Below are 17,888 nucleotides of genomic sequence, written 5' to 3'. Positions count from 1 at the left end.
AAATAATTTATAGAAGAAACGTTCGTAAGAAACATCGATCAAAAAATAAAAATAGGAATTTATATGAGAAACTGAAATAAGTAGTATAAATTCGAATTTCAAACTAAAAGTGTAAACTAATCATTTAAATTAGAATTTAGTAAACTAAAATTTAAATCAGAACTTTACCTAAGAAATTTATATTCCAAATTAAAACTGAAGTATGTATATTAAATTTAATATGCATGGCGGATCATGATGCAGAATTTTCACATGGCCCCCAGTATTTTGTTTTTAAAAAAAACGAACAAAATAAAATAAAAACGTAAATTAGCAGTTAAAAAACGGTTTAAAAATACTAAATAACATGTTCTAAATGTTGATAATTTGCATCGCCTTCTTGCGCTCATGTTTACATTGACGGTTTTTGGAAAAAGTGTGATGATTGATGTTTCTAAACAGCAAATGAGATGAGAGCGCATCATTTTGTTTTCAAATGTTTGCGTCTTACCACCTTTTCCATAAGTTGCCAACTGAAATGCAAAGGCAGCTGCATAAACACCACAGCCCGATGCATTCGATTGTAGTGCGCATGTTACTGCTGTTACTGGAAGAAAAATTTCGGGATTAATAAGTCTAACATAGAGTTGTCTCATTTGAGCTTTAACATAGTTTGAAACGGAGCAATTAAGGCTAAATACAAACTTCTCCTTCAATGCATGCAGTTTGTGGGTTGGAAACAGAAATGCGTACCATGAGTTCACTTTTAGACACTAACCATGATAATAACGAAAATATAAATATAGATTATTTACCAGCAAATTCAGTTGAAGTGTTTGACTCACTAGAAAAAAAAAAATAACTCTAATGATAAAGATATCATTTGCAGAAAGATAAAGCGAATTGGTGGGGAAAATGTAAGTGACTTTTTAAAAAATGCTTTAAAAACTTGCATAACAGACAAGCTGTGTTGCAGCATCAATCGAAGGAATAAAAAGCGTACACTGTTACGGAAAAAGGTGTTCATGTAAAAGAAAAAAGGTGCTGATGCGTGATACTATATGAACACCTATTAGGTGTTGCCGTTAAAAGGTGTTGATGTAAAAAAAGGTGTTCTTGTTACATTAACACCTAATAGGCGTTGCTGTTAAAAGGTGTCGATGCAAATAAAGGTGCTCATGTTTAATAGGTGTTCATGCAATTACAACGCGTTTATGACGCACATATTTAATTATTTAAAAGTAAACATGATCTTCTTAACCTTTCTGTTTACTCATAATTAGCATGTTTTAACAAAAAATTTTGCAATTTAGTTTTATGAAAAAAAAGTTCCATGAGCGCTAATAATATGTTTTATAAAACAACCTATCATTTTATATTATATACACATTAAGACTTTAAATATGCAAGCATATTTTATAACAAATAAAAATTATCAGTAAAAAACAAATTCATATATTTGAAATAAAATTTTAATACAAGTTTTTTAAGTTGTTTTTTAAGTTGTTTTTTTTAACTTTGAAAATATACTCGACTTCACCAGTTTTTGCAACTAAACGGTTGTCATGCTGACTAACAGAACTTGCATTAAAATGGTATAACAGATATCTGCTCTCCAGACATTTGATGAATGATTATCTAAAAACGAGCAAAAAGTTTTATAATTTATCATTGAAAAAATATAATAATAATAATTACTAAGACATTCCTACTGTATTTCATTTTTAGTTCATTTCATAAAAGAAAAACTACGTAATGTTACCTTTTCATTAACTTTACTTTTTCCATCTGCAGATGATGAGAAAGAATTCTCAATAGAGAGTTCTTTCTCTTAAATATTTTCAGTCGGAAGTTCAATCTTTTGTTCAACCCATTGTTGTTTTCTATTTATTGTACCCCTGAATAAACTAAACAAAAATCGTTTGAGAACAAATAAGATCTCCATAAAACAATTAATATACAAAATAAAAAAATCACACAAATACATTTATATACAATGTATAATAATATCTAAAACTGCATTTATCAAATAGGTTCCTGAAAGGTTTTTGAAAACTTTTTCATATCATCATTTTAAATCAAAGATCCTTTAAATAGGCAAAAGTTTATACAAACAAAGTTTATTTTTTTATAATTTCTTTATTAGTTTTATTTTTCCTTAACTATATGGTGCCTTACAATCAGTTGTTTTTATTTGTATGATTTATTAACTGATTTTAAGACTGACAAGTTGTAAAACAGCTGATTATACTCAGTTGAATTAGAACTAAGAATCGAAGCCTTATAATCAATTAAATATAATCAGCTATTTATTTTATAAATAATTTACAAACACAAAATATGTGAATGTGACAAAAAAAATTAAACTTAGAACAACTTATATAATAAAAAATGTTACAAAAACATAAAATTATTAACATAAAATGTTAAAGATAAAACCAAAAATATATTTAAACCATTTTAACAAAGTCATTATAAAAGTAACAAAATAGATTTTACAATTTTGATGTTACTCATTTTTCTAATTTGCATAATTATTTCTAATATTTCAAGAACTGCCTCTTGTTTTTTGCAATGTATTAAATTAAACGCTACACTCAAAGAAGTGCCGACAAGAAGAACTTCAATTAAGTTTGCACAGGGAATAGAAAATTTATCAACTGTAACTGCAAAATCTCCATTTTCATAGTGAAGACGAATCATATTCTATAAATAAATAAATCAAATAGATCAAAATAAGTTATTTTTGATGTTAATCAAAAAAAAAAAAAAGAAGACAGAACAATTTTAACTAAGTATAGTTTCATAAAAGATATATGCATTTAAAAACAACTTATATTTTATATTAACTTGTTTATTAATTACGCAAATCATACACTAAAAACAATAAATAATACAATAAATTATGCAATAATAATTATGCAATAAAACAGTTATAGAATGGAGTTTCAAGGCATAACAATAACTTTAAACTAAATAATCATTATTATTAATTTTACATTAAATGATTTAAGAAATTTTGAAAAAATTAAAATTGCTGTTGTGGTAGATTCATCATCATGTAGTACATCAAAGCTTGTGTTTTGGAGTTAGAGCTGAGAGAGGGTTGTAACAATAAATAAAAAATGTAGCTCCATAGGCCTTGTAAAGGGAATTCAAAAAAACTTTAACTTTAAAGTTAAACTTACCTTATCAGTAAATTCTACAAGTTTTTGACGACATCTAGCCACAATAAATTGAAATCCAATTGTATGTGAATCGGAAGAAGACATTGTAGGATTTACCATCTTTACCAGATTAAGAACAGATGAATATCTCTTTAAAAATGGGGCCCATTTCATACAAATATTTCTTAGCGAATCTTTCATCAAAACTTGAACCTCTTCAAAGTCTAGTCCATTATCCTTGTACGGTGAGCTCTCATTTAACTGATACACTTGGAGCATTCTCTTGCTTTCATGATATACCTAAAAAAATATAATTTTTCACAGTTACCACTAATAAAATGAGGATACCAATAAGGATTTTAAGGAGATTTAAGGTGAAATTTCCCCAATTTTTAAGAAGATTTAACCCTGAACAGGAAAATTTTCATTAATAAATAAGGACAACTAAGGAGAAAATCATTACTTTTTACACATTATCTTTGTTTTCAAATAGATAGAAAAACGTCAAAAACAAATTAGGTAAAGAAATTCTTACATTTTCAGCTGATAAAAAGTAGGACTTAAATAATTCTAACTCTTTCAAAAATCCAACAGTTTCTCTTGCATTATTACGTTGCATGAAAGTTGTTTCCATTACAACCTCTTGTTCAAGTGAGGTTTGAACATTGTTTGAAATTGTAACAAGCTAAAGTGTTTTATTAAAATATGTAATAAACATTTATACAATCAAAAATATGTTAATTTATAAAACAGATATAAAGCTAATATGTGGTACCCAATTTTTTGTGACAATCTAGGAATTGCAATTTAAAAAGATTGGGAGCAAATAGATAATTGTAAACTTACATATGCCTCATTTACAACGTCTGATACTTCATTAACATTGCTTATAAGTCTTAATGGTTCATTGATATCACTGTCACTTACTGTTCTAAAATAGATTAGGACACAATAGAAATATATAATATGATCATAAAATAAAAAAAAACTATTAAATTGAACAAGCATTGATCATCCATATCACATTTTAAAAATCCGGAAAACTGATTGCGTAAAATATCTGGAAAAATCCGGAATATATTTTCCATTATTTTCTTCTTAATCTTGCTTTGAAAGTAAACAAAGAAAATCAGGAGAAATTAATGAAAACTGACAAACTTTTCATCTTTTTATAGATATTTAGTTTAATTAGGTTTTAATTTTTTAAAGATTTTTAAGGAGGAGTGGAAACACTGCAATAAAAATATATCAATTACATAAAAATATATCAAATACATAATAATCAAGTATATTTATATAAAAAAAAACCTCTTCATTGCCTTTGACACAGTAGCTTTTGCATATTTCTTTCGCTTTTCAATGACAGAAGCACAATTCATTTTTCTTCTATAATTTTTGAACCTGTCAATAATTCTTTGGTGGAAGCATTTCTAGTAGTAAAAAAAATAAATTAACGTTTTTCTTTTCTAGTCAATTTAATCGTGTATTGTTTTGTGTAGTTTCCATTATTACTTAAAACGATATTAAAATATAAAAAACTTAATAATTTATAATTCAATTTATAATTTATAATTTTATTAAAATTTTATTCATAATATATTAAAAATCACATGTTAAGTTTTTTAGATTTACTCAATTTATTTAAAAATCATAACACGACTGTAATAAAATGTTTTTATAATAGTTATAATAAAACTTTACATTTTTTCAGCAAGGATAAAATATTTTTAAACAACAAAATATTATAATTTAATTTATTGAATTCAACCACTACACCACAGATTAACTCACTGAATATTGAACAGCTTTGAACTCTGGATACTTTTCTTGAATAACCATCACCAGCTCATTTAACTGAATTCCATTTATATATCTATGATATTAAAAATAACTAATTTAGTTTAAGAACTTAGAGTTAAAATATTTAGATAAAAAAATCTATATAATAGAACTAAAAACACACGGATTTTGTTGATCAACATATTCCAATACTTTATGAAAAATGATCCCAACCCAGTGGTTCATAAATTGACCATCTGCTACTATTGATTTGGCATCAAGTATCCCACATGTAAGTCTTGCTTCCACAATTGCATCTGTTGGGATTTCAAATTTTAAACCTGGCCATTGTTTTAAAGAAATACTTTCATTTCCCACAACTTCTTCTGATGATTTATTTATTGCTAAACTTGACACTTGACGTTCCAAAAAAACTAGTTTCAAATTATTATTTTTAACTAAAAAATCAAGGGTTTCTCCATCATCTATTTCTGCACCAGAACCATCATACAATTGTAGCAACTTACTGGACGAACATGGGAACTTATTGCCACATTTTGACAGCAAATCAGAATATGATGTGTATAGAATAACTTTAATTGTGTCACCTTTTTGTACATTAATTGATTGCATCTGCAAATATCAATGATAATATATAACACAAAAAGTAAATTATTTTTTTATTAGTATATAATTAACTAATTAGTATTAAATTAGTATAAAATTAATACTATCATTAATATTAATTATCATTAATATAAGATATAAACATCCTGACCTACCTGCTGGCTTTATAAGAGGGTAATAGGGAGGATGCAGAAGTTTGCCAGGGCCCTGGGTTTTTTCAAGGGCCCAAAGAAAAAAAGTGACAATACATAGTTACTAGTTTTGTTTAATTTTGAATTAAATAAATTATAAACATAAAAGGCAGAAATAACAACTCATGAAAAATATTCATATGATAAATAATCGGACAATAAACTCTTTTTCTTTTATTTCAACAGATTTAGATGCACTTGATTTAAGAGAAAAAATGTCAAGTAAAGAAAATGAGTTTTTATGATGCTCTACAACATATGAGTTAACCAAAGGAAAAAATGATATTGCTATTTCTTGGCACATTGCATACCAAACATTGTTAATAGACATCAAATAATTTATTTTAACAGCTTTTTCTTCGCTTAGAATCAAATAAGAAGATACTGTCAACTGTTTTCCCTGGACTGTTAACTTTTCTGTATGAAAAATTGTGTTCAAATATGGTTTAAACGGTTCAAGAAGTACTTCTTGAGCATGACGAAGAGATATCTTTGCATATGAGATAGATCCTGAAAAATAAAATATTTGTATAATATTGCATGAAAATAAACAAATATGTGATTATTCAATTACTATGATTGCAGCTTACCTGGAACAATATCATCAGTCCTTTCAAGTAGACGTCTACAAGTTTCATGCATTTGAAACCTTTTTGAAAATGAATATATAGGGTTTTTGAATTGATGACTAACTCTGACTAGCTTTTTAAAAATCTGATGCCGTTGTTCAAAACGCATGCACCAGAAAGTTTTCATTGTTCCCATGTAGCTTGAAAGGTCAGGATAGTGAGTGATGAAATGAAGCTTTGCTGCTACTCTTGTGCCATTATATAATGTTTTGATATAGTTAATAAGTTGTGGAATAAGAAAATACAACGATTCAATATGTTCATTACAACGGCTATTTAAAATCAATAAAATTTCACAATGGATAATCATCATATCCCAATAAGGTGCATCTTCATCATTGAAATTATCAAAAAGAAACAATGGCAAACACAATGAAATGGTTAGCATTTCACTAGCAGTAAGTGCCAGCTTTGATGTCATATAAGTTGACGTCAATATTAAATTCACTGGCAATTTTACATCTCTTAGCAATAAATTCATACCAATCAATGTTAGTTTTCGCTTGGCCATGTAGTGATTCAAAAATGTTGAAATTACAACATGGCTTATTCCTTCCAAAAAATCATGCATGAAATCACTTGGGAAAAATGCAGGTAAAAATACATACGGTAAGTGTAAAAACGGAGATAACTCCAAACATCCATGTTGTTGTTTTGTACTATCAACAATATAAGATTCATGAGTTCTTTGAAATACATTTGTGTTTTCCTGTCTAACACAGAAGTAACAATGTCTACATATGTATCCACTATGAAAATGTGATTGCAAACCAAGAAGCGGATGAGCTGTTAAATTGTCAGCAGCCATAAAACATGCAATAACATGATATTCTTCATCATTTACAAAAAATGTATTAAATAATAAGTTGAACAAGTCATCAATAATTGGCTTAAAAAACTCATTGAGTGTAATTTTTTTAACCACTTTAAAATTGCACAATGAAGCTAAATGATAGTTGCTCATTTTAGATCCATTATTGTTTTGGTTTAAAATAGAAAAATAAATGACTGATATTTTATGTATACCCCTGCTGGTACCTATTGGGTTACATACCTCTAACTCATCAGAATACAAACCAATGTATACTGTTTTGGCTGGATCTGAAAATGGCAGGATAGAACTTTGAAAGTAGTTTGATTTTGAAAAAGATAAAGAGTCCGGGTGCAAAATTATTTGACCCTTAAGAATACTTTTTAGGTTTTCTCCTAGAGGCACATGATAAAAAAAATCCTCACCAACAGTAACTTTCACTGCTTTTACATGACCCAATTTACCTAAATAACTATCAAACTTATCTGGACTCATACAATGTGATAAACACAAATCAATACTGTTGTCTCTTTGAAGTTTATACAAGAAAGATTGGGCATATGGGTTGTGAATTGATATGCCAGCCTGTTGCAAAAAACTTTTAAATGAGCTACATACGTCACCCAATATAGCTTTAACTGAATCACCGTGTAGTAAAAGTAATTTTTTTGATGTATTTTCAGAAACCAAATGATAATTCATAGTTATCATAAAAAACTTTTTTATTTCATCAAACATGTCAAATATATCAGTGGACTGGTCTGCATTTTTGTCACATAACTTTGTATCAATACAAACTGGCAAATCCAATTGAATAGGTGATTCAATCTGATTCTGTAAAATATTATTTTGTCGTTCATCTTGATGCCTTCTATAAACATGATTTTTAGCAACTACATAGTTTTTAAATTCAGCAGAACAAAAATGGCACGGTATTCTAAAAAATATTACAAAAATTAAAATGTTATAATTAATGTTTGACAGTTGAATGTATAAAAGTTGTAACTTACATATATATATATATATATATATATATATATATATATATATATATATATATATATATATATATATATATATATATATATATATATATATATATATATATAACTTTCAATTAGATAATAACTTTTTAATTTTTACGTGTATGTGCATGTGTGTATATATTTTATGTAAATGATGAAAAGTTAAAGTGCTTTTGTCCATAATGGATTCGATGGTAGTGAGATAGCAAATTGCCAACGGATTTGCATCTAAATGAACACTTGACACAAGGAAAAGCCATTGCAAATATTTTTCGCGACAAATGACAAAAATTTTATTCCAAAATAAGCTTTTTCTTCGTTCGCCCTAGGAATTTATTTTTAAAGCTTTACACTGTTACGGAAAAAGGTGTCCGTGTCTGAAAAAAAAGGTGTTAGTGTAAAAAGGTGTTGATAATATGAACGCGAACACCTATATTGGTGTTTATGTTAACGTAATAGGTGTTGAAGACAAAAAATTACAAACTGTTTAGAAAGTAGGTGTTAGCGTTAAAAAAAAAGGTGTCCACGTAAAAAGGTGTCGACGTCGACACCTTTTTAAACATAAAGCTTTAAAAGTAAATTCTTAGGGCGAACGAAGAAAAAGCTTATTTTGGAATAAAATATTTGTCATTTGGCGCGAAAAATATTTGCAATGGCTTTTCCTTGTGTCAAGTGTTCATTTAGATCCAAATCCGTTGGCAATTTGCTATCTCACTATCATCGAATCCATTATGGACAAAAGTACTTTAACTTTTCATCATTTACATAAAAAATATACACACATGCACATACATGTAAAAATTAAAAAGTTATTATCTAATTGAAAGCTATATACATATATATATATATATATATATATATATATATATATATATATATATATATATATATATATATATATATATATATATATATATATATATATATATATACATATATATAGCTTTCAATTGAAAGTTATATATATATATATTATATATATATATATATATATCTTTCAATTGAAAGTTATATATATATATATATATATATATAAGTTACAAACTTTTATACATTCAATTGTCAAACATTAGTTATAACATTTTAATTTTTGTAATTTTTTTTAGAATACCGTGCCATTTTTGTTCTGCTGAATTTAAAAACTATGTAGTTGCTAAAAATCATGTTTATAGAAGGCATCAAGATGAACGACAACATAATATTTTACAGAATCAGATTGAATCACCTATTCAATTGGATTTGCCAGTTTGTATTGAGACAAAGTTATGTGACAAAAATGCAGACCAGTCCACTGATATATTTGACATGTTTGATGAGATAAAAAAGTTTTTTATGATAACTATGAATTATCATTTGCTTTCTGAAAATACATCAAAAAAGTTACTTTTGCTACACGGTGATTCAGTTAAAGCTATATTGGGTGACGTATGTAGCTCATTTAAAAGTTTTTTGCAACAGGCTGGCATATCAATTCACAACCCATATGCCCAATCTTTCTTGTGTAAACTTCAAAGAGACAACAGTATTGATTTGTGTTTATCACATTGCACGAGTCCAGATAAGTTTGATAGTTATTTAGGTGAATTGGGTCATGTAAAAGCAGTGAAAGTTACTGTTGGTGAGGATTTTTTTTATCATGTGCCTCTAGGAGAAAACCTAAAAAGTATTCTTAAGGGTCAAATAATTTTGCACCCGGACTCTTTATCTTTTTCAAAATCAAACTACTTTCAAAGTTCTATCCTGCCATTTTCAGATCCAGCCAAAACAGTATACATTGGTTTGTATTCTGATGAGTTAGAGGTATGTAACCCAATAGGTACCAGTAGGGGTATACATAAAATATCAGCCATTTATTTTTCTATTTTAAACCAAAACAATAATGGATCTAAAATGAGCAACTATCATTTAGCTTCATTGTGCAATTTTAAAGTGGTTAAAAAAATTACACTCAATGAGTTTTTTAAGCCAATTATTGATGACTTGTTCAACTTATTATTTAATACATTTTTTGTAAATGATGAAGAATATCATGTTATTGCATGTTTTATGGCTGCTGACAATTTAACAGCTCATCCGCTTCTTGGTTTGCAATCACATTTTCATAGTGGATACATATGTAGACATTGTTACTTTTGTGTTAGACAGGAAAACACAAATGTATTTCAAAGAACTCACGAATCTTATATTGTTGATAGTACAAAACAACAACATGGATGTTTGGAGTTATCTCCGTTTTTACACTTACCGTATGTATTTTTACCTGCATTTTTCCCAAGTGATTTCATGCATGATTTTTTAGAAGGAATAAGCCATGTTGTAGTTTCAACATTTTTGAATCACTACATGGCCAAGCGAAAACTAACATTGATTGGTATGAATTTATTGCTAAGAGATGTAAAATTGCCAGTGAATTTAATATTGACGTCAACTTATATGACATCAAAGCTGGCACTTACTGCTAGTGAAATGCTAACCATTTCATTGTGTTTGCCATTGTTTCTTTTTGATAATTTCAATGATGAAGATGCACCTTATTGGGATATGATGATTATCCATTGTGAAATTTTATTGATTTTAAATAGCCGTTGTAATGAACATATTGAATCGTTGTATTTTCTTATTCCACAACTTATTAACTATATCAAAACATTATATAATGGCACAAGAGTAGCAGCAAAGCTTCATTTCATCACTCACTATCCTGACCTTTCAAGCTACATGGGAACAATGAAAACTTTCTGGTGCATGCGTTTTGAACAACGGCATCAGATTTTTAAAAAGCTAGTCAGAGTTAGTCATCAATTCAAAAACCCTATATATTCATTTTCAAAAAGGTTTCAAATGCATGAAACTTGTAGACGTCTACTTGAAAGGACTGATGATATTGTTCCAGGTAAGCTGCAATCATAGTAATTGAATAATCACATATTTGTTTATTTTCATGCAATATTATACAAATATTTTATTTTTCAGGATCTATCTCATATGCAAAGATATCTCTTCGTCATGCTCAAGAAGTACTTCTTGAACCGTTTAAACCATATTTGAACACAATTTTTCATACAGAAAAGTTAACAGTCCAGGGAAAACAGTTGACAGTATCTTCTTATTTGATTCTAAGCGAAGAAAAAGCTGTTAAAATAAATTATTTGATGTCTATTAACAATGTTTGGTATGCAATGTGCCAAGAAATAGCAATATCATTTTTTCCTTTGGTTAACTCATATGTTGTAGAGCATCATAAAAACTCATTTTCTTTACTTGACATTTTTTCTCTTAAATCAAGTGCATCTAAATCTGTTGAAATAAAAGAAAAAGAGTTTATTGTCCGATTATTTATCATATGAATATTTTTCATGAGTTGTTATTTCTGCCTTTTATGTTTACAATTTATTTTATTCAAAATTAAACAAAACTAGTAACTATGTAATGTCACTTTTTTTCTTTGGGCCCTTGAAAAAACCCAGGGCCCTGGCAAACTTCTGCGTCCTCCCTATTACCCTCTTATAAAGCCAGCAGGTAGGTCATGATGTTTATATCTTATATTAATGATAATTAATATTAATGATAGTATTAATTATATACTAATTTAATACTAATTAGTTAATTATATACAATAACAAAATAATTTACTTTTTGCGTTATATATTATCATCGATATTTGCAGATGCAATCAATTAATTTACAAAAAGGTGACACAATTAAAGTTATTCTATACACATCATATTCTGATTTGCTGTCAAAATGTGGCAATAAGTTCCCATGTTCGTCCAGTAATTTGCTACAATTGTATGATGGTTCTGGTGCAGAAATAGATGATGGAGAAACCCTCGATTTTTTAGTTAAAAATAATAATTTGAAACTAGTTTTTTTGGAACGTCAAGTGTCAAGTTTAGCATTAAATAAATCATCAGAAGAAGTTGTGGGAAATGAAAGTATTTCTTTAAAACAATGGCCAGGTTTGAAATTTGAAATCCCAACAGATGCAATTGTGGAAGCAAGGCTTACATGTGGGATACTTGATGCCAAATCAATTGTAGCAGATGGTCAATTTATGAACCACTGGGTTGGGATCATTTTTCATAAAGTATTGGAATATGTTGATCAACAAAATCCGTGTGTTTTTAGTTGTATTATATAGATTTTTTATCTAAATATTTTAACTCTAAGTTCTTAAACTAAATTAGTTTGTTTCAATATCATAGATATATAAATGGAAATCAATTAAATGAGCTGGTGATGGTTATTCAAGAAAAGTATCCAGAGTTCAAAGCTGTTCAATATTCAGTGAGTTAATCTGTGGTGTAGTGGTTGAATTCAATAAATTAAATTATAATATTTTGTTGTTTAAAAATATTTTATCCTTGCTGAAAAAATGTAAAGTTTTATTATAACTATTATAAAAACATTTTATTACAGTTGTGTTATGACTTTTAAATAAATTGATTAAATCTAAAAAACTTAACATGTGATTTTTAATTTATTATGAATAAAATTTTAATAAAATTATAAATTATAAATTGAATTATAAATAATAAAGTTTTTTATATTTTAATATCATTTTAAGTAATAATGGAAACTACACAAAGCAATACATGATTAAATTGACTAGAAAAGAAAAACGTTAATTTATTTTTTTTACTACTAGAAATGCTTCCACCAAAGAATTATTGACAGGTTCAAAAATTATAGAAGAAAAATGAATTGTGCTTCTGTCATTGAAAAGCGAAAGAAATATGTAAAAGCTACTGTGTCAAAGGCAATGAAGAGGTTTTTTTTATATAAATATACTTGATTATTATGTATTAAACTAAATATCTATAAAAAGATGAAAAGTTAGTCAGTTTTCATTTATTTCTCCTGATTTTCTTTGTTTACTTTCAAAGCAAGATTAAGAAGAAAATAATGGAAAATATATTCCGGATTTTTCCAGATATTTTACGCAGTCAGTTTTCCGGATTTTTAAAATGTGATATGGATGATCAATGCTTGTTCAATTTAATAGTTTTTTTTTATTTTATGATCATATTATATATTTCTATTGCGTCCTAATCTATTTTAGAGCAGTAAGTGACAGTGATATCAATGAACCATTAAGACTTATAACCAATATTAATGAAGTATCAGACATTGTAAATGAGGCATATGTAAGTTTACAATTATCTATTTGCTCCAACCTTTTTAAATTGCAATTCCTAGATTGTCACAAAAAATTGGGTACCACATATTAGCTTTATATCTGTTTTATAAATTATCATATTTTTGATTGTATAAATGTTTATTACATACTTTAATAAAACACTTTAGCTTGTTACAATTTCAAACAATGTTCAAACCTCACTTGAACAAGAGGTTGTAATGGAAACAACTTTCATGCAACGTAATAATGCAAGAGAAACTGTTGGATTTTTGACAGAGTTAGAATTATTTAAGTCCTACTTTTTATCAGCTAAAAATGTAAGAATTTCTTCACCTAATTTGTTTTTGACGTTTTTCTATCTATTTGAAAACAAAGATAATGTGTAAAAAGTAATGACTTTCTCCTTAGTTGTCCTTATCTTTTAATGAAAACTTTCCTGTTCAGGGTTAAATCTTCTTAAAAATTGGGGAAATTTCACCTTAAATCTCCTTAAAATCCTTATTGGTATCCTCATTTTATTAGTGGTAACTGTGAAAAATTATATTTTTTTAGGTATATAATGAAAGCAAGAGAATGCTCCAAGTGTATCAGTTAAATGAGAGCTCACCGTACAAGGATAATGGACTAGACTTTGAAGAGGTTCAAGTTTTGATGAAAGATTCGCTAAGAAATATTTGTATGAAATGGGCCCCATTTTTAAAGAGATATTCATCTGTTCTTAATCTGGTAAAGATGGTAAATCCTACAATGTCTTCTTCCGATTCACATACAATTGGATTTCAATTTATTGTGGCTAGATGTTATCAAAAACTTGTAGAATTTACTGATAAGGTAAGTTTAACTTTAAAGTTAAAGTTTTTTTGAATTCCCTTTACAAGGCCTATGGAGCTACATTTTTTAGTTATTGTTACAACCCTCTCTCAACTCTAACTCCAAAACACAAGCTTTGAAGTACTACATGATGATGAATCTACACAACAGCAATTTTAATTTTTTCAAAATTTCTTAAATCATTTAATGTAAAATTAATAATAATGATTATTTAGTTTAAAGTTATTGTTATGCCTTGAAACTCCATTCTATAACTGTTTTATTGCATAATTATTATTGCATAATTTATTGTATTATTTATTGTTTTTAGTGTATTATTTGCGTAATTAATAAACAAGTTAATATAAAGTATAAGTTGTTTTTAAATGCATATATCTTTTATGAAACTATACTAGTGAAAATTGTTTTGTCTTCTTTTTTTTTTTGATTAACATCAAAAATAACTTATTTTGATCTATTTGATTTATTTATTTATTTATAGAATATGATTCGTCTTCACTATGAAAATGGAGATTTTGCAGTTACAGTTGATAAATTTTCTATTCCCTGTGCAAACTTAATTGAAGTTCTTCTTGTCGGCACTTCTTTGAGTGTAGCGTTTAATTTAATACATTGCAAAAAACAAGAGGCAGTTCTTGAAATATTAGAAATAATTATGCAAATTAGAAAAATGAGTAACATCAAAATTGTAAAATCTATTTTGTTACTTTTATAATGACTTTGTTAAAATGGTTTAAATATATTTTTGGTTTTATCTTTAACATTTTATGTTAATAATTTTATGTTTTTGTAACATTTTTTATTATATAAGTTGTTCTAAGTTTAATTTTTTTTGTCACATTCACATATTTTGTGTTTGTAAATTATTTATAAAATAAATAGCTGATTATATTTAATTGATTATAAGGCTTCGATTCTTAGTTCTAATTCAACTGAGTATAATCAGCTGTTTTACAACTTGTCAGTCTTAAAATCAGTTAATAAATCATACAAATAAAAACAACTGATTGTAAGGCACCATATAGTTAAGGAAAAATAAAACTAATAAAGAAATTATAAAAAAATAAACTTTGTTTGTATAAACTTTTGCCTATTTAAAGGATCTTTGATTTAAAATGATGATATGAAAAAGTTTTCAAAAACCTTTCAGGAACCTATTTGATAAATGCAGTTTTAGATATTATTATACATTGTATATAAATGTATTTGTGTGATTTTTTTATTTTGTATATTAATTGTTTTATGGAGATCTTATTTGTTCTCAAACGATTTTTGTTTAGTTTATTCAGGGGTACAATAAATAGAAAACAACAATGGGTTGAACAAAAGATTGAACTTCCGACTGAAAATATTTAAGAGAAAGAACTCTCTATTGAGAATTCTTTCTCATCATCTGCAGATGGAAAAAGTAAAGTAAATGAAAAGGTAACATTATGTAGTTTTTCTTTTATGAAATGAACTAAAAATGAAATGCAGTAGGAATATGTTTTAGTAATTATTATTATTATATTTTTTCAATGTTAAATTATAAAAATTTTTGCTCGTTTTTAGATAATCATTCATCAAATGTCTGGAGAGCAGATATCTATTATACCATTTTAATGCAAGTTCTGTTAGTCAGCATGACAACCGTTTAGTTGCAAAAACTGGTGAAGTCAAGTATATTTTAAAAGTTAAAAAAAACAACTTAAAAAACTTGTATTAAAATTTTATTTCAAATATATGAATTTCTTTTTTACTGATAATTTTTATTTGTTATAAAATATGCTTGCATATTTATAGTCTTAATGTGTATATAATATAAAATGATAGGTTGTTTTATAAAACATATATTATTAGCGCTCATGGAACTTTTTTTTCATAAAACTAAATTGGAAAATTTTTTGTTAAAACATGCTAATTATGAGTAAACAGAAAGGTTAAGAAGATCATGTTTACTTTTAAATAATTAAATATGTGCGTCATAAACGCGTTGTAATTGCGTGAACACCTATTAAACATGAGCACCTTTATTTGCATCGACACCTTTTAACAGCAACGCCTATTAGGTGTTAATGCAACAAGAACACCTTTTTTTACATCAACACCTTTTAACGGCAACACCTAATAGGTGTTCATATAGTATCACGCATGAACACCTTTTTTCTTTTACATGAACACCTTTTTCCGTAACAGTGTATGTTTAAAAAGGTGTCGACGTCGACACCTTTTTACGTGAACACCTTTTTTTTTAACGCTAACACCTACTTTCTAAACAGTTTGTATTTTTTTGTCTTCAACACCTATTACGTTAACATAAACACCAATATAGGTGTTCGTGTTCGTATTATCAACACCTTTTTACGCTAACACCTTTTTTTTCAGACACGGACACCTTTTTCCGTAACAGTGTAGGTTTATAGGACCAGTTGAAAGTTTGATTTTTGATGCAGCTTACTGTTTATTTCCAACTGCCACTGAATCCAGTATGACTATTAGAAAATGTGAAACACTTGAAAAATTCCAAAGATCAATATTTTGCAACAAGAAAGAGAAATTCTCCTTTAACAAGTGATTTTAACAGTCCTGTTAGAAAATTTCAAAATATAAACATTGACTCGTGTAGTGATTCCAGTTAAATTATTTTTTAAATTTGTTCTATTATTATTTATTCACCTTCTTTTTTTTTTTAGTTATTTTATTTTTCTTATATATTTTTAAATAACTTTTAATATTATTAATTTAAGCAAAATCATTTGGTTGTTAATGACTTTTTTTATTTTTTAAAAATAATTTACACATTTTCTTTTAACAGTTTATAATGACATTTGAAATTTCTTAGTTAAAGTTCTGATTTAAATTATAGTTTAGTAAGTTCTAATTTAAACTGCAAATTTATACTTTTAATTTGAAATTCTAAGCCAATACCACTAATTTAAAGTTCTGGTAAATTTTTTTTACTGAGCAATATTTCTTATGAACGTTTCTTCTAAAAAAATTTTTTTATTTTAGGTTGTTTTTAAACTTTTTCTATAAATTCTTTTATAAATTAATTTTAAAATCTTCTTTTCATATCTTCTTTATTTCGTTTTTAAATTTCTTTTCCAAACTTCTTCATTAAATTTTTGTATTTAATTTAGCCACTTGCATTTTATGCAATCCTTTTTTATTTTCTTTTAATTTCTTTTTTTATCTTTTCCTTTAAATTTAAATTGAAGATAAGCGCTTGTGTATTTGTGGAATATTTTTTGAGAACGTCTTCATATAATATATAATATATAACCTCTTTCATTCAAGTAAATATCTCTCTATTAAAGCGGAACTAGCGACCCGATTCATACATTTGTGTGACTATTTTTTTTTTTTCGAATATTTATATTTTTCATATTTCTTAATTGTAAGGCTTTCGTGAAGGGTTTTGGGTTTCGAATGATTTTGTACGTACAGATGTCTTTTTAGCTGCGTTTCTTTTCGCGCAAATTTATTCAGCGAACTCAGCCATTCGTAATGCTTTTTGGCTTCATCAATTTTGGTGTCCCACAGAAAAACTTCTCTTGTCCGATTTTCCAAATCGATTGGAATCTGAGCTTTAACTTCATGCATAATCTCAAAGGGAGAGTGTTTTGTTGAAACTTGTTTATTTATTCGATATGCAAAAGCCACCGGGTCCAGCAGTTCATCCCAGTCGTTTGCTTCGTTGTTAACAAGCTTATATGTGTAATCAATGTTT

General features: G+C 27.0%; 4 protein-coding genes and 1 pseudogene across 5 annotated transcripts; 3 read left to right on the top strand and 2 right to left on the bottom strand.

Annotated features, from left to right (window-relative positions):
* Window positions 1–640: 640 nt before the first annotated feature.
* LOC149877847 (uncharacterized) lies at window positions 641–16,797 on the top strand (annotated as a pseudogene).
* LOC149877851 (uncharacterized) lies at window positions 1,419–5,653 on the bottom strand. Its single transcript, XM_090073695.1, has 8 exons — window positions 5,110–5,653; window positions 4,938–5,019; window positions 4,455–4,576; window positions 3,993–4,077; window positions 3,682–3,831; window positions 3,168–3,446; window positions 1,742–2,685; window positions 1,419–1,617 (listed from the first exon to the last, which is right to left on the bottom strand). The coding sequence occupies exons 1-7, from the start codon at window positions 5,556–5,558 to the stop codon at window positions 2,452–2,454; spliced, it is 1,401 nt and encodes a 466-aa protein (XP_089929821.1). The 5' UTR covers window positions 5,559–5,653; the 3' UTR covers window positions 1,419–1,617; window positions 1,742–2,451.
* On the bottom strand, window positions 5,804–8,552 carry LOC149877850 (uncharacterized). The gene is made up of 3 exons (XM_090073759.1): window positions 8,380–8,552; window positions 6,334–8,120; window positions 5,804–6,253 (listed from the first exon to the last, which is right to left on the bottom strand). The coding sequence occupies exons 1-3, from the start codon at window positions 8,466–8,468 to the stop codon at window positions 5,880–5,882; spliced, it is 2,250 nt and encodes a 749-aa protein (XP_089929885.1). The 5' UTR covers window positions 8,469–8,552; the 3' UTR covers window positions 5,804–5,879.
* Window positions 8,563–11,633, top strand: LOC149877849 (uncharacterized). The gene is made up of 3 exons (XM_090073681.1): window positions 8,563–8,949; window positions 9,315–11,101; window positions 11,182–11,633. The coding sequence occupies exons 1-3, from the start codon at window positions 8,861–8,863 to the stop codon at window positions 11,553–11,555; spliced, it is 2,250 nt and encodes a 749-aa protein (XP_089929807.1). The 5' UTR covers window positions 8,563–8,860; the 3' UTR covers window positions 11,556–11,633.
* LOC149877848 (uncharacterized) lies at window positions 11,764–15,917 on the top strand. 2 transcript variants are annotated; one of them, XM_090073696.1, is made up of 8 exons: window positions 11,764–12,324; window positions 12,414–12,495; window positions 12,857–12,978; window positions 13,271–13,355; window positions 13,516–13,665; window positions 13,901–14,179; window positions 14,661–15,604; window positions 15,731–15,917. In XM_090073696.1, exons 1-7 carry the CDS (start codon window positions 11,876–11,878, stop codon window positions 14,892–14,894), a joined length of 1,401 nt encoding a protein of 466 aa, XP_089929822.1. In that variant the 5' UTR covers window positions 11,764–11,875; the 3' UTR covers window positions 14,895–15,604; window positions 15,731–15,917. The 2 variants fall into 2 exon arrangements, with proteins under 2 accessions (XP_089929822.1, XP_089929823.1); XM_090073697.1 differs by having other exon boundaries at window positions 12,147–12,295.
* Window positions 16,798–17,888: the final 1,091 nt, after the last annotated feature.

The sequence above is a fragment of the Hydra viridissima genome, unplaced genomic scaffold (genome assembly GCF_058129835.1).
Source record: "Hydra viridissima isolate aposymbiotic clone 2 unplaced genomic scaffold, HvirCarnegie_v1 scaffold_16, whole genome shotgun sequence".
Classification (NCBI taxonomy): domain Eukaryota; kingdom Metazoa; phylum Cnidaria; class Hydrozoa; order Anthoathecata; family Hydridae; genus Hydra; species Hydra viridissima.
The sequence above is the reverse complement of the archived record's forward strand: the minus strand, read 5'-3'. Positions and strand labels throughout refer to the sequence as shown.